At 52.2% G+C, this 25,484-nt stretch overlaps 1 protein-coding gene and 1 long non-coding RNA gene across 3 annotated transcripts; one reads left to right on the top strand and one right to left on the bottom strand.

The window, feature by feature from the left end:
- The first annotated feature begins 1,327 nt into the window (after positions 1–1,327).
- Positions 1,328–2,029, top strand: CACNA1A (calcium voltage-gated channel subunit alpha1 A). Its single transcript, XM_076001225.1, has one exon. The coding sequence runs from the start codon at positions 1,574–1,576 to the stop codon at positions 2,027–2,029; it is 456 nt and encodes a 151-aa protein (XP_075857340.1). The 5' UTR covers positions 1,328–1,573.
- A 13,854-nt stretch (positions 2,030–15,883) lies between these two features.
- On the bottom strand, positions 15,884–22,513 carry LOC105885486 (uncharacterized). 2 transcript variants are annotated; one of them, XR_012918868.1, is made up of 3 exons: positions 22,428–22,513; positions 18,577–18,660; positions 15,884–15,972 (listed from the first exon to the last, which is right to left on the bottom strand). It is a non-coding gene; the product is annotated as an uncharacterized LOC105885486 (long non-coding RNA). The 2 variants fall into 2 exon arrangements; XR_002222620.2 differs by lacking the exon at positions 22,428–22,513 and adding an exon at positions 19,276–19,358.
- Positions 22,514–25,484: the final 2,971 nt, after the last annotated feature.

The raw sequence follows: 25,484 nt of genomic DNA, 5'->3' as shown, positions 1-25,484 counted from the left end.
TCCCTTCTCTTTCTGCCTGGGGACTTTCTTCCCTGCCCACTTCCAAGACGCGCGAGCGTCCGGCTGTCCGCGACCCACGTGGAGCCCGGGGAGCGGGACGGGCTTTGCGCCCAGGGCAGCAGGGATCAGCCCCGACTGCGCCCCCAACCCCCACCCCAGCCTCCCGGCCACCCGCCTCTTCCCCCGTCTCTCCCCCACAAACTCCGCGGGGCCCGGGCCCCCCGCGCCTCCGCGATTGGTCGCGGGCCATCATGTGTCGCTCTGGGTGGGTCTTTTCTGCCGCTCAACTCATCAATTGCTTCTCTTTGCAGCCCCGCTGGCCTGAGCTTCAGACCTTTGCGCCCATTATTTTTTCCCCCCTTTCCTTCCTCTTCCCGCACCCCTTCCACCCCAGTCTTCTTTCAGCAAAGCCTCGGAGGAGGAGGAGGAGGAGGAGGAGGAGGGGGAGGAGGAGGGGGAGGCGTCAGGGTGCGGGGGCGGGGACGCGCGGGGCATTGCAGCACCCGCAGCGACCGACTCCCCGGCGGCTCCGAGGGGCGCGCCGCGCTCGCCGCCCGCCCCCACCGCTCGCGGGGAATTTTTCGGGATTTCATTGCTGCAATCGGGCCCCGCGAGGAGGCGCGGCGGGGCGCAGCGCGCACGCACGCACACTCACGCTGCCCCCGGCTGAGCAGGCAGCCGCTAGTGATTCAGGAAGAAAAATAATTTTTTTTTTTTTTTTTATAAAACCCCGGACCCTGCGCTTGGAAGACTCCTTGAGAACCCTCCGGAGCGGCCCCGTCGCCCCCTCCCCTCTGTCCTTCCCCCTGACTATTCTTTTAATCCCGTTTTCTTTTGGGGGAGCTACAGATCTCCCAGCAGGGTTCTTAAGGTCTAGGAACTCAGGCAAAACAGAAGAGGGCATTTTCATTCTGATTGATTTTTATTATTATTTTTTTTTGCTCTCCTGCCCCCCCCCCAGCAGAGACTTGGCTTTTATTTATTTTATTTTTAAAGCTTCTTCTTCTTCTTCTTCTTTTTTTTATAAATGGGCCGAGCGCACTCCTTTTGCAAGATGCCAGCCTAGCCCGGACCTCGGAGGAATTTGAGGCTCCGCTGCGTCCCGGGGGGGCGTCCTTTTGCTAAAACCGTTCGCGTCTTAAACGGGGGGTGTGCGTTGGTTTTTTTTTTTTTTTTTTTTTAACTGACTCTTTTTTTTTTTTTTTTTTTTTCCGGAGTGGGTGGACCGGGGATTGCCTGGATTTCTTCCTCGGTTATTTTTCGCCTCGCGCGCTCGCTCGCTCCCCTCCCCCGCCGGCCCCCGCGCCCCGCCCCCGCGCCTGCTCCCGCCCCTCCTCCCCGGGGTCAGCGGGAAGATGTCGGGAGCCGCGATCCCCGGCGCGGGCCGGGCAGCCGCCGCCTGAGCCCCCGACCCGAGGCGCCGGCCGCCGCCGCCCGATGGGCTGGGCCGAGGAGCGTCTCGCCAGTCGCAGCTCCAGCCGCCGCGCTCCGGGCCCGGGCAGCAGCGGCGTCGGCGGCGGCCGCGGCGTCCTCCGCAGCGCCCGCCGCAGCGTAACCCTTTGCTCTTTGCAGAATGGCCCGCTTCGGGGACGACGCGCCGGGCCGCTACGGCGGAGGAGGCTCCGGGGCGGCCGCCGGGGTGGTCGCGGGCGCCGGCGGCGGGCGAGGCGCCGGGGGCAGCCGGCAGGGCGGGCAGCCCGGGGCGCAAAGGATGTACAAGCAGTCGATGGCGCAGCGGGCGCGGACCATGGCACTGTACAACCCCATCCCCGTCCGGCAGAACTGCCTCACCGTCAACCGGTCGCTCTTCCTCTTCAGCGAGGACAACGTGGTGAGAAAATACGCCAAAAAGATCACCGAATGGCCATATCCTTTGCCCGAGCCCCGCGCGGCGCCTCCCCTCCTCCGCCGCGCCCCGCGCCCCGCGCGAGCAGACCGGGGCCGATGGGAGCCGGGGGTCTTCCAGGCCCGGGAGAGGGGCGCGGGCCGGCTCTCCGCCCCCGGGCCGGGCCGGGCCGGGCCGGGCTGAGCCGCCGCGGAGCCTCGGGGCCGGGCCGGGCGGAGGGCGGGGGCCGGCGGGTCCCTCCTGAGAACCGGCTCCGGAATGAGGGCCGGGCCGCGGGGCCGTGCTGGCGCCCCGGCGGGGGCTTGGGCGCCAGCTGCGGAGGGGCCAGAGTTGTCCCGAAGGAGCCTGGACCCGTCCCGGGCCTGGGCGCTCCCCGGCCAGGGCAGGGCAGCCGCGGGGCCGCCTTGGCCGGGCTGCTGCGCCGCCCCCGAGCTGGGCGGCCTCGCGGGCTGGGGCCGCACCTTTGGGCCAGGGCGCTGGGGGCTCCCCGGGCCGAGAGAGCGAGAGGGCGACCAAGTGGGCTTCACGCCCGAGAAGCCAGCACCACCCCAGGGTGGGCCTCTGACCCGATCTGCACCGGGCAGGGACGACGGCTGCGGGGTCCTTATTCTCCTGGGTGTCTGAAGATTTCATTTCCTGTGACCGCTGATTGGGGACCTCACCTCGTTATCTTTTGGGGTGTAGAGAAACAGATCCCGTGTGCCTTCCGTGGGCCCCGGGCCTGGGAGGACCCAGTGTGCGCTGTTTCCGTGGCAGGGACAGGGCTGTCGGGGCCGTTCTCGGGGACCCTAGAGCCTGGGGTTGGATTCAGCGGCTCCCACCCTAGGGAGCCGGGAGGGAACCCCAGGAGACTCAGACTCCGTGTGGGCGTCTCTGGCAGGTAAATGAACGCCTTTTTTTTTTTTTTTTTTTTAAATCAAAGACCCAGAGGAAGAAAGTGAGGACCACATTTTCCTCCTCTGAGAGGCCGAGGAAATGCAGAGCCCCTTGGGTTTCTTGAAATCTATGGCTGTTTGAAATAAATCTCGAGGAGGGCCCAATGTCTATTGAGATGTAGGCAGGCGGGGGGGGGGGGGGGGGGGGGGTCATTAGTTGGGCTTTCTAGCAGTTATCTAAGCCTGACCCAGATTCCAAGAGGGGGGGTACACCCTGCTCCCCAGGCTGGCTGGCCACCGTGCCATGCCCAAATGTGCCGCTTCTCGGCTTGGTGCCAACCAGCTGCCCTCAGTGTAGAAAGGAACAGGGCGGGATGGGTCCTGGGACTCGGCCCCCCATCGGGGTTGTGTGCGGTCTCCCTGTCACCCGCTGCACAGGGCTGGGCGCTCAGTGGACCAGGCCGCTCTCTGGGGAGGGCGCTGGTGGGTGGATTCACTTCTGGGGGCTCAAAAATGGAGCCAGGCTCTTGGCTTCTGGGGGCTGACATTGTCACGGGGGGTGCCGAGGCTTGGGACTGTGCAAACAGTCTACTTTGAAGATGGTGAAAATTGAGAGGCTCAGCAGAGGTGCTTTTGTGGGGCGGCTCACCCCAACAACCATGGCATCTCCACTGGTACCCAGGGCAGGAGCCAGGTCTCTGCCGTCTAAGTCCCAATCTCAGGAAGAGCCTGGTCCTTAAGGTTAGAAATTCCTCCCGCCCCAGGCCCATTGGAGTGCGATTCCTCTGCCCGCCTGGCGGAGTGAGTGGTGGGGGGCTTGGAGGGTGGCGAGGGGGCACGCTCCGCTCCGGGGGTGCCCGGGTTGCGAATGCCTTTAGATTGCCTCCTTGGAGCCTGGGTTTGGAGACTTTTTAAGAGAAAAGGAAGGAGGCAGGGAGTCCTCCGGTTGTGTCCTTAGCTCACCTCTGTCCAGCCCCAGCCCTGCAGATCGGAGGGCCTCGATGGGGGTGGGGGTGCTGCAGTAGCCCCTGGGAAGAAGGAATTGTGGGGGAGACGTGCTGGCAAGTTGGGGGTGTTGGGTGATACTTCAGCTTTTCTTTGGCCGGCTTGCTCAGGGCTTCCTCACTGAAGTGATGAGTTTGTGCATTTTGCTCGCTGCGGACAGTTTTTGTTCTGTCTCTGGCCCCAGGTAGTAAAGGCATTACACAGTCCCACTCTGGAAAGGAAAGCCCCCCACCCCCCACCCTGTCGCCAAGCTGGGTCACCTAGGACTGCGCTTTCTCTGGGGGGTAGTGGGGAGAGGGCGGGCGAGGGGGGTGGACAGAGGCCGAGGGAGGAGGGGAGTTTTACAGAAAGAATTCAGGCCAGTGTAGAGAGACAGGCTGGGGCATGTGTCAGAGTCAAGATACCAGGACAGAACGTTGACTTCTCTCTTTTATCCAAAATACTTCTGCAGTTGTTTTTTTTTTAAAGTATACGTGTAAGGACTTTATTGTGAATTTTTAGAATGACAGCTAATAAATGTACAGGAGAGAACACAAGTTGGATCTAGCTTCCTAGATTTTCACAAAGTAAATAGCTCTCGGGTCAAGAAACCGAATGCGGCCAGCTCCTCCCAGAAACCTTCCTCTTCCTCTCACTTAGTCCCTCCCCGACAAGGGGGCCGCTGTCTTGACTTCCAAGTCTGTAGATTCATCTCGCCTCTCTTTGAACTTTATATAAATGGAATCACATGGTGCGTTTTCTCGTGCCTGGCTGCTTTTGCTCCTGTCTGTGAGATTTACCCACAATTGCTGCAAGTAATTGTAGGTTGCTCCTTCTCATTGCTGTGTAGTATTTTATTGTGTGAATCTACAACGAGCTACTTATGCATTCTGCTGTTGACGGTCATTTGGGTAGTTTCCAGTGGTGTCATTAGGGACATTTCTTTGTACATGTCTTTTGCTAAGTTTTTTTTTTTTTTTTCCCTCTGCATTTCTCTTGGCTAGGAGTGGAAATGCGCCTATCCATTTTGATGCACGTTTAGTGGACGTGTCTGGAAATGATGCTTACTAAGGGTTGCAGGTTCCTCCCTGTCTCGTGGAGGGAGGAGTGAGTGAATGTTTCATGAACTTGGCTGTGTGTTCATAGGGCGGCCTGAGAGCGTTAGTTCCAAGTGCAAGTCCTGGCATGGCGCACTGGCGGAGGGTGCAGCTTTGCCTTCCCTACACTCATGGGAAATTTGCCACTGTGATTCCTTGGTCTTCCATCCCCCAATGGGTCAGGCTCGAAGCCAGCAGTGAGAATTAAGTGTTCTCAATTATTTCATTTCCCCCTCCTCTTCCTAAGTAAGAAAACCCCACAGGAAAGTCTTTGACAGTTCAGATTTACATGGCTGCCCTTTTCTCACGCCAGGCAGCCATGCGTCTTGACCGCGAGCCTTGGTTGCATGTTTTCATGGCTTGCAAGTCTGATCTGAACATGGCCGTGATGGTCTCTGGTGGCTTCCGGAGAGCTCAGGCCTGTCAGCTCGGTGAGAAGCATCTGCCAGCCTTCCTTCCTAGAGCTCCCCCCACCACCTCTCAGTGCCACTCGCCCCTCCTAATGGGCCACCAGGCACCCATGTGAATGTCATCTTTCCAGCCCTCCTCGAGGTGGCAGGTCTCCCACCGAACACGACAGAGAAACCTGGACCGTTGCAAGAGCCATGGATGGAGGTCTGTGTTTTGTCACGCTTAAGTCTCCTGATCCGCACCCGGGATTCCGGCTTTCCATCCCGGTATGCAGGAATCTCAACAAGACACCTGAAGTCGCATTGACACCGGACGCTGGCTGGTTGGCATGCCTCCAGGTTTTTCTTTTGGTAAGGAAAGGCTCCTTAGAGAGAAATAGTCCGCACAGGAAGCAAAAGGAGCCCTGGGAGTGGTGGGGGGTGTGTGGGAGCATGTTATCGTATGTTGGCCCATCCTGAAAGGTAGAATGTTCTAGAAGGTACTACTTACGCAGGTAGGATGGAACAACTCCCATGATTCTTGCGTTAGCTCAATTTGGCTGGTATTTCCAGAAGAGCGAAATTCCACAAAGTAAGACTTAGCCTGGCTTTTCCACTGCGAGTTTTTTTTTTTTTTTCCCAACAAGGGTGCAGTTCTTCATCCGCCATTCCAAAATCCAAAACGCTCCAAAAACCAACAAGATGAGCTCATTTAGAGGTGAAACCTAACCTGCACTGACTTGTGTGTGTAGTCTTAAGGTACAGTTTGAACTGATCCCACGTGGTGCATGTTTTGGTATGTTCCGCCCGCAAAAAACGTTAGATACTCTTGATTGTGGCGTGCTCAGACTTTCAAGCGAGCCGGGATTGTCTCCTTAAAATGACGATTCTGCTCCAGCAGGTTTGGGCCGGGGGCTGGGCTTCTGTCTTTCCAACTAGCTTCCCTGTGCTTCTCGTCCACAGGCTGTGCTCGGAGTATCCAGGTTCTGTCGTAGAGGCATCCTGTGACCTTTTTTCTTGTTCTTAAAAATAGGGTTTATCGAGGTATACTATATGGGCAGCAGAATGCGCCCTTTTTATATGCTGTTCTGTACGTTTTGGCAGATGCAGGCAGGTGTGCAGCCGCCACCCGAATCAAGACAGGGAGCAGTTCTGTCAAGCCCAGAACATCCGCGTGGCGCCCTTCTGAGTCAGCACCCCCCGTTTCTCCAGTCCCTTGTACCCACTGGTCTGTTCTCTGTCCCTGTAGCTTTGCCTTTTGCAAAAGGTCATATAAATAGAATCACGCAGTATGTAGCCTTTTGAGTCTGACTTCTGTCACTCGGGCTTTGAGAGTCATTGGCGTCGTTGCGTGTGTCCCTAGTTTGTTCCTTTTGGGCGCTGAGTGGTGTTTCGTGGTGTGCGTGGACCGGTGTTAATTCACCCATTTTTCCCAGCCGCCAAGCCACTGGGATGTTTTGGGTCTGGGTGATTGTGAACAGAGCCGCTCCCAGCACACGGGTGGGTGGGTTTGAGTGGGAACATCGAGGACATGACATTTCCTTTCTCTTGGGTAAATAAATACCCAGGGGTGGCATTGCCGAGTTGTGCAGCAGGGGTATGTTTAATTTTATAATTAAAATGATAAAAGTTTTCCAAAGTGGTTGCACCATTTTACGTCCCCATCTCTGTTATCCTTCTGAAAGCCCCAAGTTCTAAACTGCAGAGCACACCGGCTTTGAGGGTTCAGGGTTAGGGGTGTGGACTTGCAGAAAGTGACGGGAGTGGTTGTGTTAAATGCCAGTCAGAGAAATGGGAATGATCGCGGACCCTGTTGGAAGCCATGTGTCTGCCCTGGCGAGAGAGAAGGGGGTCTCTGGGGTGGGGCGCCTGGGTCCTGCCCCTCGCCAGTAAGAAAATCAAGCCCCGAGGCCAGGGGGCCCATGCCATGCTCCTGTTCTTTGCCACTGCAACTCCACTGGGCCGCACAAGGCAGGCACCCCATGCGCGTTTGTTGAATGAATTACAAAAAACGTCTGTCTTCGCCTGTTAGCTAAGTCATATAACGTCTCATCTGCCCCTTGTGCCAATGTTGTAGGTGTTTGGGGGGTTTTAGGTGAACGAGGTTGGGAGGATGTTCGTGAGGTTATCGGACCAATGCCGATTTCTGAGAGGTTGGCCCTTGAGCAGATGGGGCAGCGCTTTGAGAAGGAAGCCTTGCTGCAGGGGGTGGGGGGCTTCTATTGCATGCTCGGGGCGTGTGTCCTCCCTCGCTGTTGCCCCCCCGGAGTGAGCACACATATGCACTTCTTCAATAACAGAAGGCACCCCCGGGAAGGTGGATCAAATCCAGAGATAGCCCGAGCCTAAGAGCCCGGCTGGTAACGCATTTCTGAGAATGCCAACTCAGCTCTTGGGAAAGGGGCCGGATGGCGCCTGCCCGGAAAGAGGGCGGAGGGCAGAGGAAAAGTGCCCCAGACTCTGTGTCACACAGGCCAGGGTTCGAGTCCTTGGCCAGCCACGCCATCCTGCCCACTGGAGCCGTTTCCTCACATGCATATGGAGATACTGCCTCTGACAGTCACTCCCTTGGAGAGCTTTCAGGGCTTGAAATGGAGTCATGCATGGAGAACAGTCAGCACAGAGAAAACCCCGAAATACAAAAGCCACGATGCCGGGAAGTCACACTGTGTCTCCCGTCCAGGTACCAGCCAGGCCCGACCCTGCTTAGCTTCTGAGATCGGACAGGGTGAGGTGGCCACAGACGTGTTCCTGCTGCTCTGTTTTCTCTCTTTCCTCGGAGGGGGCAACTTTGGCTAGAAACGGGGCTCCCTGGGTAGGAGCGGGAGCGACGGGCCCCTGTGCGACTGGCCGGTGTGGGTTTCTTAACCTGAGTGTGGGAGTCTTTAAAGCAACCCTCGGACGATTTTTGCATTCTCTGTTCTCTCTGGAAGCTTTCAGGGGGAAAAAAAAAAAAATCATGCCCACTTGACCTATTTTTCTATTCCCTTCGGTCTAAGATAAAATTAATTCTCTTCCTCCCCACCCCCTTGGTCCCTCCCTTAGTGGGTGACAAGGAGAGGGAGTTTCAGAGTATGTAATTAGTTTTCCTGCTACCACGCCCTGCCCCCTTTTCCAGAGTAGGCCAGAGTCCCGCCCAACGTGGGGACCACAGACTCGGGACCCCTTCTTCGCCTGCCCAAGTGTCTGCTGCGAGCTCAACAGAACTGAGCTTTTGGGTTAGAACTCAGGTCCCCTCCTCCTGCCCCATCCTGCCCCCTGAACCCCCGTCTTCCTTCTCCCTCGCTCCCTGGGAGAACGGAGAAGGCAAAGAACACTCCCGCAGAGGGACCAGGCAGGTGTGCGTGGCAGCTTGGGTTTTAAAAACCCACTGGGCATTCATTACTACCTCGTGTCTGGGTGGGGTGGCGATTTATCCGGGTTTGGGACTGTCCTGGTTTTAGTGTCTCTGGAAACTCATCGGTCCTGGGCAAATCGGGATGTGGGTCACACTAGGGGTGACTTCCTAACACCTGAGAGAGAGAGAGAGAGAGAGAGAGAGAGAGAGAGAGAGAGAGAGAGAGAGAGAGAGAGAGGAGGCGCACAAAAAAAGATGGTGCCAGTGATCAGAAAAGGGGACAGAGTCCATCGCTTTTCTCCTCTGGAAAGCTGGGACTTTTAGTGGCATGAGCAGTGGTTTTGGAAGGCGCCTTGAAGGCCGCTAATACAAGAAGCAATCCGCGCTATGAAGGGAAATGCCCGAGTTAAGTCCGGATCAAGTTTTGTCGTCTTGCTTGAGTCCAGCGTGGCTTTAATCTGCGGTTCAGGCTGGGCACGGCCGTGGGTCTTCCCGGAAGGTGCGGGGCGCTCCGGCTGCACGTGCGTGCGATTAGGAATTAGTGTCCGCCACCTCCGGCCCCCAAATGACAGGGCTCGAGAGAGGCAGGTCCCCGCCCTGGAGCCACGAAGGGAAACCAAACTTAGTCGCTCACCTGCCAGGAAATAATATTCACCGCCTTACGTCCTGTTCTCATTTTAGGCGCATGTCTAAAAACTGTGTAATTTCAGACCAGTTTTTAAAGTCCTTTTATACAAGCAGGGTTTGCAGGAGAGTGAAGTCTGGATGTTCCCTTTTCATTCTCAAGAATAAATGGATGGCCGGGCGCGGTGGCTCCCGCCTGTCACCCTAGCACTCCGGGAGGCCGAGGCGGGAGGATCGCTCGAGGTCAGGAGTTCGAAACCAGCCTGAGCAAGAGCGAGACCCCGTCTCTACTATAAATAGAAAGAAATTAATTGGCCAACTAAAAATATATAGAAATAATTAGCCGGGCATGGTGGCACATGCCTGTAGTCCCAGCTACTCGGGAGGCTGAGGCAGGAGGATTGCTCGAGCCCAGGAGTTGGAGGTTGCTGTGAGCGAGGCTGATGCCACGGCACTCACTCTAGCCTGGGCAACAAAGCATGTCTCAAAAAAGAATAAATGGATGGCTTTGTCTTAAATAAGACATCGGGGCGGACCTATAACTAGGTCTATATTCTGACCTTCCAGAGCCTGATGTGTTCTTTTATCCTCTTCACCGTTTTTATTTTCTTTATTAAAAATAATGGGCTTGGGGGGTGGTCTGTACTGGTGGCAGCACCAGGAGTGGAGGCCGGAAGGAAGGAAAGAGGAGGGGAGGCGATACAGGGTGGAGGGGAAGCCACAGGGCTTGGGAATAGGCCACCCTGGCTGCAGATCTCAGCTCCCGTGGTGGAGCCTCGGTCTTCTCATCTGTAGAATGGGGACAGTAGTTCTATGTCCAAGGAACGATGGGAAGTTTAAAAGCTACGTTGCCCAGAGAGCTCGTGGCGTGTATAATATAGTCACTCTGTAAAAAGTAGACAAACCAAAGGACTTTAGACTCCCCTAAGGACAAAGGCTGTGTTGGTCCCCATTCTGTCTCCTGGTACCTCCAGGGGCTGAATACGTAATCTGGGGGTGTTTTCTTGCACCTCAGGTTAACAGAACGTTACCTTAATCCTACCCCAGGTTCACACCGCACCGTCCGTAGTGTCTCTCCCTTTGCCGATTTGGACTTATTTATTTTAATGATGTATGGAAACCATGGTGGACCCACCGCCTCGGCCAAGAGCTAGAACGCTGGTCCTCAAAGTGATCCCCGCACCCCCCCCCCACCCTGCGGGATTGGCGGTCCCTGCCGTAGGGAGGAGCTGCTCACACTGGGGCGTGCAAACCTGAGGGCCCTTTAAACACAGGTGCCTGGACCTCACCCCCAGAGTTTCTGATTCAGGAGGGTGGAGCCTGCCAATTTGCTTTTCTAGCAAGTTCCCAGGCGGTGCTGAGGCTGCAGGTCTCCCCTTAAAGGGGAGCACCCTTCGAGAAACACCCAACTAGAACGGACCAATAAACTTCTCCCCGTAGCCTCCACGCCGGCCTTTTCTGCCCGCCCCTCCCTCACCCCCTTCCCCCAGAGGCAACCCTTTTGCATTGTGTGTGTCTTACTCCTTGCTTTTTTAAGAAGGGAAATGTGTTACCATATATTTATATATACTTTAATATTATAAATTTAACTTTCCTTGTGTTTCTAAACTTTTTCATCTTCTGGGACTTGCACTAGTTTTCTTCACTCAGCTGTGAGTTTCTTTCCTTCCTTCCTTCCTTCCTTCCTTCCTTCCTTCCTTCCTTCCTTCCTTCCTTCCTTCCTTCCTTCCTTCCTTCCTTCCTTCCTTCCTCTTCTTTCTTTCTTTCTTTCTTTCTTTCTTTCTTTCTTTCTTTCTTTCTTTCTTTCTTTCTTTCTTTCTTCCTTTCTTCCTTTCTTCCTTTCTTCCTTTCTTCCTTTCTTCCTTTCTTCCTTTCTTCCTTTCTTCCTTTCTTCCTTTCTTCCTTTCTTCTCTCTCTCTCTCTCTCTCTCTCTCTCTCTCTCTCTCTCTCTTTCTTTTCTTCTTTCTTTCCTTTTCTTTCTGTCTCACTCTGTTGCCCAGGCTAGAGTGCTGTGGCATCAGCCTAGCTCACAGCAACCTCAAACTTTTGGGCTCCAGCGATCCTCCTGCCTCAGCCTCCCAAGTACCCGGGACTACAGGCATGTGCCACCATGCCCGGCTAACTTTATCTAATTTTAGTTGGCCTATTCATTTCTTTCTATTTTTAGTAGAGATGGGGTCTCTCTCTTGCTCAGGCTGGTTTCGAACTCCTGACCTTGAGTGGTCCTCCCGCCTCGGCTTCGCAGAATGCTAGGATCCTCCTGCCTCGGCCTCCCAGGCGTGAGCCCCTGTGCCCGGCCTCAACAGTAAGTTTCTAAGATTCATCTCTGCTGCTGTGTGTAGCTGGTGGTCACTTGTTTTTCTCTGCTGTATACTATTTCACTTTGTGACAATACAGTCATTTATTTATCTGTTTTCCTGGGTGATGGGCATGTGAGATGCTTCCAGTGTAGGGGAGGTTGTTTGTTCGCTGTCATGAACAGTATTTACTGTGATGAATAGGTAATTTTGAGTGGATGAATGGAAGGTGTTCGTTCTAGTCTGAGTGCTTGAGAATCCGGCGCGAGCTAGAATCAGCTGTGACTCACCCGCACCTGTGGGACGCCGGCCACCAGACAGGAAGAGGCTGAGCCATCTCGCAATCTACTCATCGTTCTCGCTGAGGGCTGGGTCACCCAGATAGCCCTTGTTCCTGCTTGTGTTCCAAAAGTCAGAGCCTGTGGTTTCGACAGTGGCCATTGATAATGGTTGTAGAGAGGAGCAGCATGGCTGAGTCGAGAGCCTCAGCTCTCTGCAGCCAGGTGGCCGAGGTTCGAATCCCGACGCGGCTGGTTTACTGGCTGTGGGACCTTGTGCAAGTCACTTAGGTGATCTGTGCCTCAGTTTCCCAGTCTGTCCAATAGGGATTCTAATAGCCTATCTTGGAAGATTAAATGAGTTAATATATATGATACTTTAGAATGCTGCCTGGCACTCGGTGAGCACTGTGTGTGCTTATATATACACGGAAGGGTGGGTCGTTGGATAGACTTACGTAGGTGGCCGCGTTCGGGCTTCTTTGACCCGATGCTTGGAATGGCGCACAGTAGGTGCTGCCGTAGTGTTAATTTCCTGCCCTTTCTCGCCGAGGCTTTCGACTCACTCTATCTCTGTCATTCTTTGGCATTTATATTGCTAACCCACCCTCCCGAATGGTCGGCTCAACCAGTATTGCTCCAATATATGAGCCAAAGGGAAAATAATCACAGGGTCTTGTTGGCTGCCTGGACTAGAATTCCACGATGCCAAGGCAGTCCTTTATCCACGTTCCTAGTTGGCTTCCTCTCCCATTCCCTGTGCCTCAGTCTGCCCTCAGTTTCCCCTTCCTCTGACCATGCTCTCTCCCAACCAACCTTACCTTCTCTCCCCAAGAGCACCATCTTTGCAGATCTCAAATACTTGAAAGCAGCGAGGCCAGGCTCGCTCCCGTGAGGGTCTCACAAGGACGTGGCGTGCTTGGGTCTGGCACAAAGAGTCAGAAAGGTTCATGGGCTTGAATTATCTTTGGAAGAGTTGTTAGGACGCAAACGTTTGACCGTTTGGTCTGTTCCTAATCGCAGTGCAGTCTTTTAAGTTATCGATCGTGGAGGGATGCTTGTGATTTAGCGGGGGATGGGGGCATCCCGTGCAGTTAGTGTTGGATGGCTGGGTGGATGGATGGGTGAATTGACGGATGGTTGGTTGGATAGATGTGTGGGTGAGTGGGTGAATGGATGGGATGAAGGAAGGAAGGAAGGATGGATGTTGTATGTATGTGTGATTGGATAGGTAGGTGGATGGTTATATAGGTGGGTGGACAAGCAGGTGGATGGATGGATGGGTGGGTGGATGGATGGGTGGATGGATGGATGGGTGGGTGGATGGATGGATGGATGGGTGGATGGGTGGATAGATGGATGGATGGATGGGTGGATGGATGGATGGAAGGTTGGATGGGTGGATGGATGGATGGATGGATGGATGGGTGGATGGGTGGATAGATGGATGGATGGATGGATGGATGGGTGGATGGGTGGATAGATGGATGGATGGATGGGTGGATGGATGGATGGATGGGTGAATGGATGGATGGGTGGGTGGATGGATGGATGGGTGGATGGATGGATGGATGGGTGGATGGATGGATGATTGAATGGGTGAGTGGATGGGTGGACGTTGCACATAAAAGGGTGTGTGTCCATGTTTGGGTCTGTCTGATGTTGTATTCTGATCAACTTGGGACTGACCAAGTCTCTCTGCTCACCATCCTACTTGTGCCTTTTCCGGTGTCAGATTAGTCTTGCTTGGTTTTGTAAATATCAGTCAGATTGTTTACATTTTACCTCCCTAATTAGGAAGCTCCTTGAGGGTAGGAGACAGTGACTTACCTCCCTCTCATGCCCCTAGAGTTCCTTCACTCTTTCACACCTAAGTATGTAATTGAGGAATGGTGAAGAAAATAAACAAGGTTTGTTGGCAGAGATTATTAAAACACTGGGAACACCTGGTTTGGTTTGTTTCAGCGCTAGGGCTGAAAGTGGAATTCCTTGGGTTTCGCTGCATCAGTGGGTAGGTGGATGGGTAGGGTAGGACAGTGGGTAGGACAGTGTGTAGTGGTGGACTCGTGGAATATCTCTCTTCCAAGCAGGCTGGGGAAATACCCCAGACTCTTAACCCACTAGGCAGAGATTGCAGATTACTGATGTCACAGGGTCCTGTAGTGCCCCACATTGATCTGGTCCCTGTTTTGTTTGTCAGCCCATTTCGTCCATTCTCTACCCATTCTACTGTGCCTTAGCCCCACTGACCGTTTTAGCTCACACCCAGCTCGTCTGCGTCCCCTCTGTTCGGCACGGGCTGTTCCCTCTACCTGCATCACCGTCCCTCCGGGCCTGCTGTGGCTAGCTCCTGCTCTTCATTCAGGGCTCAGCCAAAAAGTCACCTCCTCCAAGAGGCCTCTCTCCCCTGCATTTATGGAACATCCAAAGCAGCGGTCCCCAACCTTTTTGGCACCAGGGACCGGTTTCATGGAAGACAATTTTCCCATGGACCGGGGAGGGGGAGGATGGTTTCGGGATGATCCAAGCCTGTGTGTGACATTCATCGTGCAGTCAGACCTCTCTGCCAATGACAGTCTGTGTTTGCAGCCTCTCCCCAGTGCTAGTATCACCGCCTCAGCTCCACCCCGGATCATCGGGCATTGGGTTCTCATAAGCAACCACAACCTAGGTCGCCCGCGTGCACGGCTTACAGTAGGGTCCGCGCTCCTGTGAGAGTCTGATGCCAGCGCTGACCGGGCAGGAGGCGGAGCTTATGGGGCGATGCCAGTGACGGGGAGCGGCTGTAAAGACCGATGAAGCTCTGCTCACTCACTTGCCCTTCACCTCCCGACCTGCAGCCGGTTCCCAGCGGATCACGGACTGGTGCCTGGGAGTTGGGGACTGCAGGGCTAAAGTCCAAGAAAGAATACAAAACGTGTTATACCCCCTCACCCAGAAAGAATCTCCGAAGACGTGTGTTCATGTATTTCATCCCGTGCCTTTTTGCGGATATAAATCTTTGTGAGCATGTATTTCCACGCCACTAAGTATCTTCGAAAAAATAAGGGTCGCCACGTGCAGTTGCGCAGGTTGTATACTGCACAAGGGTGGCGTATCACATGTTGCAGGCACCATAGAGCTGCATTTTTATAGTTTCAGTGCCCCAGCTGATGGAAGCTTCGGTATCCTGTTCTAACAAAATGAAGATATTATGACAGTTTTTGACAGATGGGCCTAACAACTTGAGAAAGGGGCATCTTGTTTACATTCACGCGGTGGTGCTATATGGGTTGGCGGCAGGCACAGAAAAGACTATTAATATCGGACGACATTCCACTTTATGGATGTGTGACACTTCACGTAGCCAACTCTCGTTCTTTGTTTGTTTTGCCATCATAAATAACAGCGCAGCGGACATCTTTGGCTGTGAGTCCCTGTCCAACGTCCTGACGGTCTACACGCGGCACTCCGAGTTCATGATGGAAACTCTGTTGTTGCTGCTTTCTTGGACTCTGCAGAAGGGACTTTGAGACCAGGTGACTGGTCTATTCAGGATGTTGGTGACAAGGGACAGGGAAAGAACAGTTAATGGGTTTGAATTTTTTCAAAAAAAGCAGTGCTTTTGAACTGGGGGGTGAGTTTACCCCTCAGGGTACTTTTGGCAATGTCTGGAGATATTTTGGGTTGTCACGAATGCGGGGGTGGCGGGTGTAAGGTGCCACTGTCATCCTGGTGGGTGGGAGCCAGGGAGGTGAGTTAAGCATCCTAAAATGCACAGGGCAGCCCCCCCCCAGTAAAAACGATCCAGCCCGAGATGTCAATAACGTCAAGGTTGAGAAATCCCGATGTAAAAAATGTCACAGGCTTCTCCAAGGGGAGTGGGTGGCTTTAGGGTTTTTGGGTGACTTAAATTTAATTTACAGTTTCTCTTCCTGGCTGGGTGTGGAAGGCAGCTTTCTGTGAACTTTAGATCCTACACGATCAGCAACAGGCTACCGACAGATTCGTTGATGTAAATATAGATGAGTATATAGAAGGAAATCTCACCCAGAGTTGGAAAATGTTGGAATGAAAGCTGCGGCGGCCTCCCCTTCTCTCTCTCTCCTTCTGTTACCCAGTTTTTAAATCGTGCCTCACTTTCTCTGGGCTGCTGGCGTGGCCAGCGCTGCTGGGGTGGACCGTGGCTCTGTGTTCCCTTCAGTCCCCACACCTGGGGCTGGTCTTGGGCGTGTACAGCAGACAGATCCCTGCAGCGTATATCAACTGAGAGACGGGAGGGGGAGAGGTGCATTCATTCATTCATTCATAAATGTTTCTTGAGTACCTACTATGTGCCAAGCGAGTGGGAGGAAGTGAGGGCGGGGAGGTGACAAGGGCAGATAGTTCTGGGCTCTGTGAACCACCACGAGGATTTTCTTTTCCTCTAAAGGAAATGGAGTAATAACCTCTCCCCGCCTCCCCACCCCCGCACACCTGTACTTTCTGTTTCCCGTAACAAAAATGGGGCAGGGTTTAAGGGACACAGTCTGAGGTCAGCCAGGACTGGGTTTCTCTCTGTCAGGGGTGTGGCCTTTGGGAAGCCGCTTAACCTCAACGACCCTCAGTTTCTTTATCTGTAAAATGGGCAGAGTAATATTGTCCTCCCAGGGATGTTGTCAGGATTAAATGGATGGTGAACGTGAAACGCTGTGCTTGGCACATAGCAAATGCTCAGCAAGTGGCAGAAGCTCTCGGTTTCCTTCTTGGTAGGAGCGCTGGACACAGATGAAACCCAGACAGACAAAATTCCCTGGCGTGGCTGACGTTCTAGGTGGGGAGGGAGACAGACCAAGACCAGACAAACAGGTAAAGGACAGAGTTGAAGCGTGGCAAGTTCTACAGCTCAAAAGTAAAGATCTCCCAGGCGATCTTGGCCGTGCCTTGGAATCCACTGAGGCAGGGGTAACACCGGAAAACCTGAGCCAGGAGGAGACCTGAGGGGAGTGTGGGCTTGATTCAGGGTGATCTGGGAAGTACGCAAGGTGAGGGGCTGGTGTGGGGAGAGCCAGATGGTTCTGTCTTGGGGGGGGGTGAAGCAGGGATTGGTTTGGGGGAGTCCCCAGGGGACAGGTGAGGGGCCCCAAGCAGGTGAGCAGGAAAGGAGAGGTGGAGGACCCAAGTGAGTTCTAATTCCTTCCTTGTACACCAGGGTGTTTTCTCAACCTTAGCCCCAGGTCTTGGGTCAGTCATTTAAAGACACAGGCCAAGGGGGCGAGCTCTGGGTTGTTTTGAAGGCTCTAGGTTATGTAATTAAAGTTCTAGGATGTAATTTTTTTCCCTAACCTGCCTGATGTGCATTTCTTTCTTTCTTTTTTTTCCCTGAGGTTGACTAGTCGTGAGCCACCCAGGAAGGCAGCCACCAGCCATATGTGGCTGTTGGAATTTACAAATTAAGTACAGTGAAAAAGTCCATCACTCAGTTGCCCTGGCCACATTTGAAGTCCACAATTTCAGTGTGTGGCCCAGTGGCCCTGAGACTGGGTGGTGCAGATCTAGAACATTTTATTGCTGATGTCCCTGAACCTACGTTATCAGCGCCTCCAGGGACCTTGTTATAAATGTAGAATCTCATCCTCTACCCTAGACCTGCTCAATCCCAATCTGCATCTCAACAAGATTCCCCAAGTGATCTTGGCTGCCCCTTGGAATCATCTGGAAGCTTTAGAAATGCTGATGCCCCAAGCCCCACCTCCACAGATGCTAGAGAGATTGGTCCAGGGCTGCCCCTGGGCTTGGGGATTTTTGAGAGCTCCTCACCAGGTGATTAAGCAGGTAGAGTGGATTAGAGCTGTGTGACCTTAGGCAAGCCACTTACCCTCTCTGAGCCCCAAGTTCCCTCTCTGTAAAATCAGACACCTGCTGGCACCTCCCTCCCAAGGCTGTGAGGAGTAAAAGATGTTATGATTCAAAGTTCTGAGCGGAGTGCCTGGAACATTGACGGCAAACACTCCCTACGTACATAAGTGTTAATTTTTTAAGATGAGGTCAGCAGCCTTAGATCTAATAGTTGGAGTGAAGGAAACAAAACTCTTTTTTAAAAATGGATTGTGCCGTGGGTTTTTCTTTTCTCTTTTCTTTTTTTAAATTGAGGTAAGGCTGGGCACAGTGGCTCACACCTGCAATCCCAGCATTTTGGGAGGCCAAGGTGGGAGGATCACTTGAACCTAGGAGTTCAAGACCAGCCTGGGCAATATAACAAGACCCTGTCTCTAAAAAAAAAAAAAATCTTTTTTTAATTAGCTGGGTTAGTGGCTCATGCCTGTAGTCCCAGCTACTTAGGAGGCTGAGATGAGAGGATTGCTTGAGTTCATGAGTTGGAGGCTGCAGTGAGCTGTGATCATGCCACTGCATTCCAGCCTGGGCAACAGGGAGAGAGAGAGAGAGAGAGAGAGAGAGAGAGAGAGAGAGAGAGAGAGAGAGACTCTATCTCAAAAAAAATTGAGATAAAATTCACATAACAGAAAATTGGCCATTAACCATTTTAAAGTGTACAGTTGGGTGGCATTTGGTACATTCAAACTGTTGTGCAGCCATCACCTCTCTCTAGTTCCAAGGCATTTTCATCACCCCAAGTGGAAACCCTGTACTCCCCATCCCCCCTCCCACCCCCACAGTCCCTGGCAACTGCTAGTCAGTCGTCTTCTGTCTGCATGGATTGCCTGTTCTGGTTTGGGGGGTCTGCGAACTCCCCTCCGCTGGCTAAAAGACTCCGGGCATCCCAGTGAGACCGTGAGAGCGCCCAGCTCCCCTCATTTCCGGGTCTCCCCGCCCGGGCTTGGGGGCCACCCCCCACCTGTCTCCCGCTCGGGGCTCCTGGGTCCTGCTCACCAGTCTGGCTCATCCCAGCAGCAGCCGTGTTCTTCTCTCCCGGGGCGGCCACAAATGAGAGGTTTCATCTCAGCTGGGTTTCTCCTAGTTAAATATTTAATAAATAAGTCCTACAACTTGTGGTGCTGGGAGTGTTTGATAGTGAAATTAATGAGGGGGAGAGTGGCAGGCGGCCCGCAGGCCCCTGCCTGGGCCTGGCTGGTCGAGGCGTCCTGGGCAGGCGTAACCACTGTGGGCCACACGGTCCCATGTCCCCAGGCCAGGACCTTCCTCTTTCTTTAGCACCGTGCCTGGTACAGAGTAGTGCTTGAGGGAAATGTGTTGGGGCAGAGAGATTGTGTGTGTGTGTGTGTGTGTGTGTGTGAGTGTGTGTGTGTGAGTGTGTGTGAGTGTGTAGGGAAGATGGAAGAGAAAGAAGAGGGAGAGAGAGAAGGAAAAGTGGAAGGGGAAAGAGAGAGCGGGAAGGGAAGGGGAAGGAAAGAACTGGAGGAAGTTTAAGGAGGGCAATGATGAGGGAAAGAGACAGAGACACAAAGATGGCGGGAGGTGAAGGAAGAAGGAAAATACAGAGAAAGAAAAGAGAGAAACAGAAAGAAAAGAGAGAATAATCCTTCTTGTATCTTGCCCCCTCTCCCATTACCCTTGATCATCTTTTTCTTTTTTTTTTTTTTTATGTCTCCCCAGTTCTCATTTCCTTACCCTCGCCTTCTGGCCAGCTCCTCGTCCCTTTCATTTCCTGTGTCTGTGTTATCTTTTCATTTTCTGTCTGGGTATTTGCCGCCTTGTCTGTTTCTCTGCATAAACCATCCTTTGGTGTATGTGGCTTATTTTGTTTAGTCTTTAGTTGATGCTGTGTGTGTGAGAGAGAGAGAGAGACAGTAGAGAGACAGTGAGAGAGAGAGAAATGAACACATAGAGAGACACACACACACACACAGAAGAGTGCAGGAACATACGTGAACATTTTCAAGACTGACCATGAAAGGCACACCCATTTAACCAGATCAAGAGCACCACGATGTCACCATCTCAGATTGTCCCTTGTGCCTGTCCCCCTAATGGCCCTTCTTTCTCTCCTGGAGGAGCCACCAGTGAGGATTTTATGGGAACCATCCACTTGTTTTTCCTTTGTGGCTTTACCACCTAGACATGCATCGCAAAGCGCCGTATGTAGCTAAATGTTACGTGGTTTTGAACCGTGCGTGAATCAATGTATACGATACGAATTGTTTTGTGCTTTGCTTTGTCGGCTCACCGTTACCTTTGTGAGATTTCATCCACCTCGTGGTCGCCACATGGTTCCTGTGTGTGTTCGCTGGTGACAGACATGAATCCCTTCCCTTTGGGGCGCTGTCGTGAGCAGCGTTGCTGGTGGCTTGTGGATTTCGGTGCATGCGTGCAGGAATGTCCCTGAGGCACAGGGTTCTGCAAAATTGCTGGGTGCTAAGATGTGTAGCGGCGTCAACTTGACTAAATGCTGCCGAAGGAATTTCCAAAGAGCTTGTGCTAATTGACACTCCTGCCAGGAGTGAGTGAGCAGTCACGTTGCTCCACATCCTCACCAACACTTGGTACTTTCAGATTTTAAAATTGTAGCCTTTCTCGTGAGTATGTGATGATTGGTACCTTGTTGTGATTTTAGTTTCTGTCCCCTGGTTACAAATGAGGGCGAACATGTTTTGATGTATTATTGGCTATTCAAGTTTCCTCTTTTATAAGGCACCTCTTCTTGCTCTATTTTTTATTGGGTTACTGTTTTTAAAAAAGTACCGATTTGAGGCTAGGCATGGGGGCTCACGCCTGTGGTCTTAGCACTCTGAGGGACTGAGGCAGGCGGATGGTTTGAGCTCAGGAGTTTGAGACCAGCCTGAGCAAGAAGCAAGACCCTGTCTCTACTAAAAATAGAAAGAAATTATCTGGACAGCTGAAAGTATATATAGAAAAAATTAGCCGGGCATGGTGGTGAATGCCTGTAGTCCCAGCTACTCGGGAGGCTGAGGCAGGAGGATCGCTTGAGCCCAGGAGTTTGAGGTTGCTGTGAGCTGGGCTGATGCCATGGCATTCTACTCAGGGCAACAGAGTGAGACTCTGTTTAAAAAAAAAAGTACTGATTTGTAGGTGATCTTATATATTCTTGAAATCAGTTCTTTATCATTAAAAGCTGTGCAATATTTTCTCTTTGCTTGCCTTTTGATTTTTTAAAATAATGTCTTTTGATCAACAGCAGTGCTTAATTTTAATGTGGTTGGTTTTAGAAATCTTTTCCTTGAGAGTTTGTGGGTTTTGTATCTTATTTAAGAAAATCGCTTTTACCCTGAGGCAATGGATATATTTTATCTTATTTCTGAAAGTTTTACAGTTTTGTTCACTGTATGTCTTTAATCAGCTTGGGATTGATTTTTTTTTTTTTTTTGAGACAGGATCTCTGTTGCCCAAGCTAGAGTGTAGTGGTATCATCATAGCACACCGAAACCTCAGACTCCCTGGCTCAAGTGATCCTCCCACCTCAGCCTCCCAAGTAGCTAGGGCTACAGGTGTGAGCCACTATGCCCAGCCAGGGATTGACTTTTATGTATGGTGTGGGGTAGAGGTCCAATTTCCTTTCTATTCCATGAGAATTGTCCCAGCACTATGTATTTAACAGTCCACCCTTGCCCCACTGATTTGCAGGACAATCTCTTTGACTATTTAACTTTTACCTCCTTTTATGTGGTCTGTTTTCATACTCAACCTGTCAAGCCACAAACATTTATTGGGTGCCATTTATGTACACTAGGCACTGGGTTATAGCAATGGACATAACAGATGCAATCATCGCTTTCATGGAGCTTACAGTCTGGCAAGGATGACACATAAATAGCCATTGCTACTTAACGTACAATTAAAGATGCTATACGCCCTGCAAAGAGAGCCACGTTCAGCTTGCTGTAGGAGGAGCATGTAAAACAACCTCCCCCATGGAAGCGGTGGTAAACTGAGTCTTTAGTGGGAAGAGTGGGAAAGATGTTTTGGCCAAAGGGAACTATCTGTGCAAAGGCCCTGTGGCAGATGCTTTATTTATCCTAAAGGTACCGTCAGGCCACTGAAGCAGCCGTACAATGATACTATGTCTTTGAGTGGCCCCACTGGCCACTGTGTAGAGAATGGGTTGGAACAGGGCAAGAATGAGAGCCATGAGGCCGGTTAGGAAATGATTGCCCTCCTTCAGGGAAGAGACAGCGTGCTTTGGGCTGGGATAGTGGCTGTGGAGATGGAAATCATTGATCAGACTGAAGGATATTTTGAGCTGGCATGATTTTTTTTTCCCTCCCTCTCCCCTCTCTCTATCTCTGTTCCTTTTCTGGTTGTGTTTTCTGGGTGAGGAAAACAGCTTGCGATCCTGCCAATGGTATGTGGTCTGGAGGACATATTTGCCACAGATGGTCTTTGGAATTCTGGCCAAGAGAGTCACTGGACAGCCCCCAGGGTTTCTGGAACCAAGTCAACAGTGGCCATTTATGAACAACAATAGCAACAATGAGTTGACAGCCTTTCCTTCAAAGCACCTTTTAACCATTGCCTCGCTTTGTCGACCCTCTGAGATCAAGAGGAGAGGGAGGAGGGCTTTAATTTCTGTTTTATTATAGGGTGGGGAGAGTTAATTGGCACTCTTGAGGTCACACAGAAAATGCTGGTTTGGGGACTGGGATCCAGTTTCTTGACCTCCAGCCCAATCCCATCTACACAGACTCACGCACGCAATCCCCAAGCATACTCTTCTGCTGAGCATTTCCTACTAGGGGGCTTCTGGGTGATTTACAAGGCCTCAATTTCCTTGCCTGTAAAATTGGAGTTAAAATAAAAATATCTACCTGCGGACGTGCTGTGAGGTCGGGGTGCCTGGCATATGGTGAGGGCTGGGCAGAAAACTGGTTGCCAGGGGCAGAAAACTCAAAGGGGCTTAAAAGCGAGAAGAAGGGATTTCATTGGCTCATGGGACTGAAGAGTCCAGGCTTCTCTGGATCCAGGGATTGGAGTACATCATCAGGCCTCAGTTTCTGTTGCTGGGCTCTACTTTTTGTGGTTGGCTCCATTCTCCGCGACTTGGCTGCAGCCCCAGCCTGTCAGTCCTCCCCGGATCATAGCCAAAGAAAAGATTCTTCCTGCTCACCCAGCCATCTTCCCAGAATTCTCAGTAAATACTTTCTTGCTTTTGATTGGCTGTTGCCGGGATCATGTGGCCATGCCAGAACCAATCACTCTGTGGGGAAATGGGAGGTGAAGAACGGAGAGTGCCCTGATTGGCTTAGGCTTGAGTCACATGACTCTCTGGAGTTAGGGGTGGAGCCAACTTCTCTGAATGGGGAAGAGTAGTCCTGTTAAAGGTGTATGAGGCTGCGCTAGCTGCTGTAACAAGCAACCCCCAGTCTGCAGTGGCTTAGCACAGTAAGAATGTATCTTGCGCCTCCACCATCCCCTAAGAACTTAAAGTCCTTCACTTCATCGGCCTGTAGGAAAAGAGAATATGAGGGCTCACACAGGAGGTTTTTAGGGGCCACACCTAGAAGTAGCGAACCTCACTTCCATCTACATTCTGTGGACTGGAATTTTGTTCCATGGTGTATCCGTGAGGGTCCTTGTAGGGAACAGAAGACAGACATCAAAAATCAAATTAAGAGATTGTTTACATGAGTGGGCCCTTACCAAAACAGAGATGGCGGGAGGAAGCTGGCAGAATAAATGCCTCCATATCGTTGCCTGTCCCAAATCTCCGGCCATGTCTCCCCACTGTACAAAGCCAACTGGAAGCCAGAGAGCCAGGAGCCCAGTGAGGCCATCCACACAAGTCAGCCTCCACTGGGAATGGTAATGAAGGATGGAAGAGTGGATTTTGGGAGAAAGGAGACAGTACCCCTGGTCCACATAACTGCAGGGGAGACTGAGAAATTTAGTCCATGGAGGAGAAGGTTTGGTGGACACATCACTTTGTCATTTCCACAAGGAGAAATCAGGTTCTCAGGTGGCCAAAAAGAAAAAAAAAATTCTGCTCTGATATTCCTATTATTAGTGGTGACAGTGGTGATTGAGTCTGTCTGTGTGCTGTTTAGTGGCTGTTCCCTTCTTTTCTTTCTCCTCCCTCACTTCTTTCCTTGCTCTGCGAGTTTCTTCCCTTTTAGTGAAAAATCTTTCGGTGTTCCCTAAAGGAGTTAAATTTCATGGCAAGCTTGTGTGGGGGCATTCTGCTTAGAGAGGTTTCTTCCCCAGGAGATAACCAAGGTGTACCTGGGGCAGCTGAGGTCACAGCGAGCAGTCTGGGCCTCTGGCGAGGCCCTGGCCTTACCCTGAGGCTGGGATATGGTGGAAAGTGCCCTAAGGGGGTTAGGGTAGGAACCAGGTGATCGCGGCCTGAAGCAAGCGACCGCCTTGCTGGAGGTGACACCGAGAAAAGGCCCTTCCGGCCGATCCCAGGAGGTGGACTCGGGTCCCAGGGGCAGGAAGCTACTTCACTTGCTCCTTCCTACCTCTCTGGGGCCTGTCTTGGCAGCCAGAAGCAAGTGCACAGGTGGCATTGAAGCCCGGACACGCTGACAATGGCGTGAGCCCACCTCACCCCAAATTGGTCCAGCTGCGTTAGCAGTGCACCAGTGGCAGTAACAATGGCCTGTCCCCTCCCAGCCCCACCCACTTCTTTGAACTCCTCCAAGGCTCTGTGATGATAGGGCTGTCACTGTCTCAGCTTCCTCCATTCAAGCTGAAGTGGCCTTCCTCCCCTCCCTGGGGAACGGAAGAGCAGCCCCTCATTGTCCCTGGCAGCCGGCCAGCAGGTCCCCGCCTTCTGACCGCTCTGAGGTCCATTGTCCAAGTGAGGTGAGGTGACAGGCAGGCAGGCACAAGTCCCCAAGGGCGGTATTCGGGGTCTGCCTCTCATGAGCTCCATGGTTGCTGGTTTTCCTCACCCTCTTCCCAGCTTGGCCAGATTCCCTCCTTCTGGCAGCTATGGCTGCCTGGGGCTTCACCTCCCTGTGCCTCAGTTTCCTTATCTATAAGATAAGGACAATCATGGTAACAAGAATTCTGCAATATGCCAGGCACCTCCTTTGCATCAGTTAAGTTCATCCTCTGGATGCCCCGAGGGCTGGGCTGGTGGTGTATAAAAGAGGAAACCAGGACAGAGAGAGGTCCGGTGTTTGAGGTCTTGCACCCCTCAAGAGACAGAGGTGGGACTTGAACCTAGGCTGTCTGGCTCCAAGAGTCCAGCTTTTAATCAACTATATGATAATAATAATGTCCTGACGCAATGAGTTGTTGAACAGATTTAATGCAATCGTATAGGCAGAAAAGCTTAGTTAGCTTGGTGCCCAGTACATGGTAAGCACTCAACATGTGTTATAATAGTAATTATTTTACCAATTTATTTTATTATTTTATTTACAGACTAGGTCTCACTATGTTGCCCAGACTGGAGTACGGTGGCTTGGTCATAGCTCACTGCAACCTTGAATTCTTGGGCTCAAGCCATCCTCCCACCTCAGCCTCTCAAGTAGCTGGGACTGCAGGCATGCGCCACCCGACCTGGCTAATTAAAAAAAATTTTTTTTTATAGAGATGGGGTCTCACCATGTTCCCTAGCCAGATCTTGAACTCCTGGCATCCAGCAATCCTCCCTCCTGCCTAGGCCTCCCAGAGTGCTGGGATGACAGATGTGAGCCACCACACCCGGCCTATTTTACCATTTTACATTATATAATTATGTATTAGTGGATAAACGCAGTTGACCTTTGAACCACCCAGGGTTTAGAGGCACCCAACCCCCCTGCTGGGGCAAAAAATCCACATATAACTTTTAACCACCCCCCCAAACTTAACTATTAATACTAATAGCCTACTGTTAACCAGAAGTCTTACCGATAACATAAACAGTTGATCGA

This window comes from Microcebus murinus, chromosome 4 (genome assembly GCF_040939455.1).
Source record: "Microcebus murinus isolate Inina chromosome 4, M.murinus_Inina_mat1.0, whole genome shotgun sequence".
Taxonomy (NCBI): Eukaryota; Metazoa; Chordata; class Mammalia; order Primates; family Cheirogaleidae; genus Microcebus; species Microcebus murinus.
Note: the sequence above shows the minus strand (reverse complement) of the source record. Positions and strands in the feature narration are given on the sequence as shown.

What these genes read in the sequence shown, in the direction of transcription:
- CACNA1A (XM_076001225.1), top strand. Translation starts at nt 1,574, where the DNA reads ATGGCCCGCTTCGGGGACGACGCGCCGGGCCGCTACGGCGGAGGAGGC.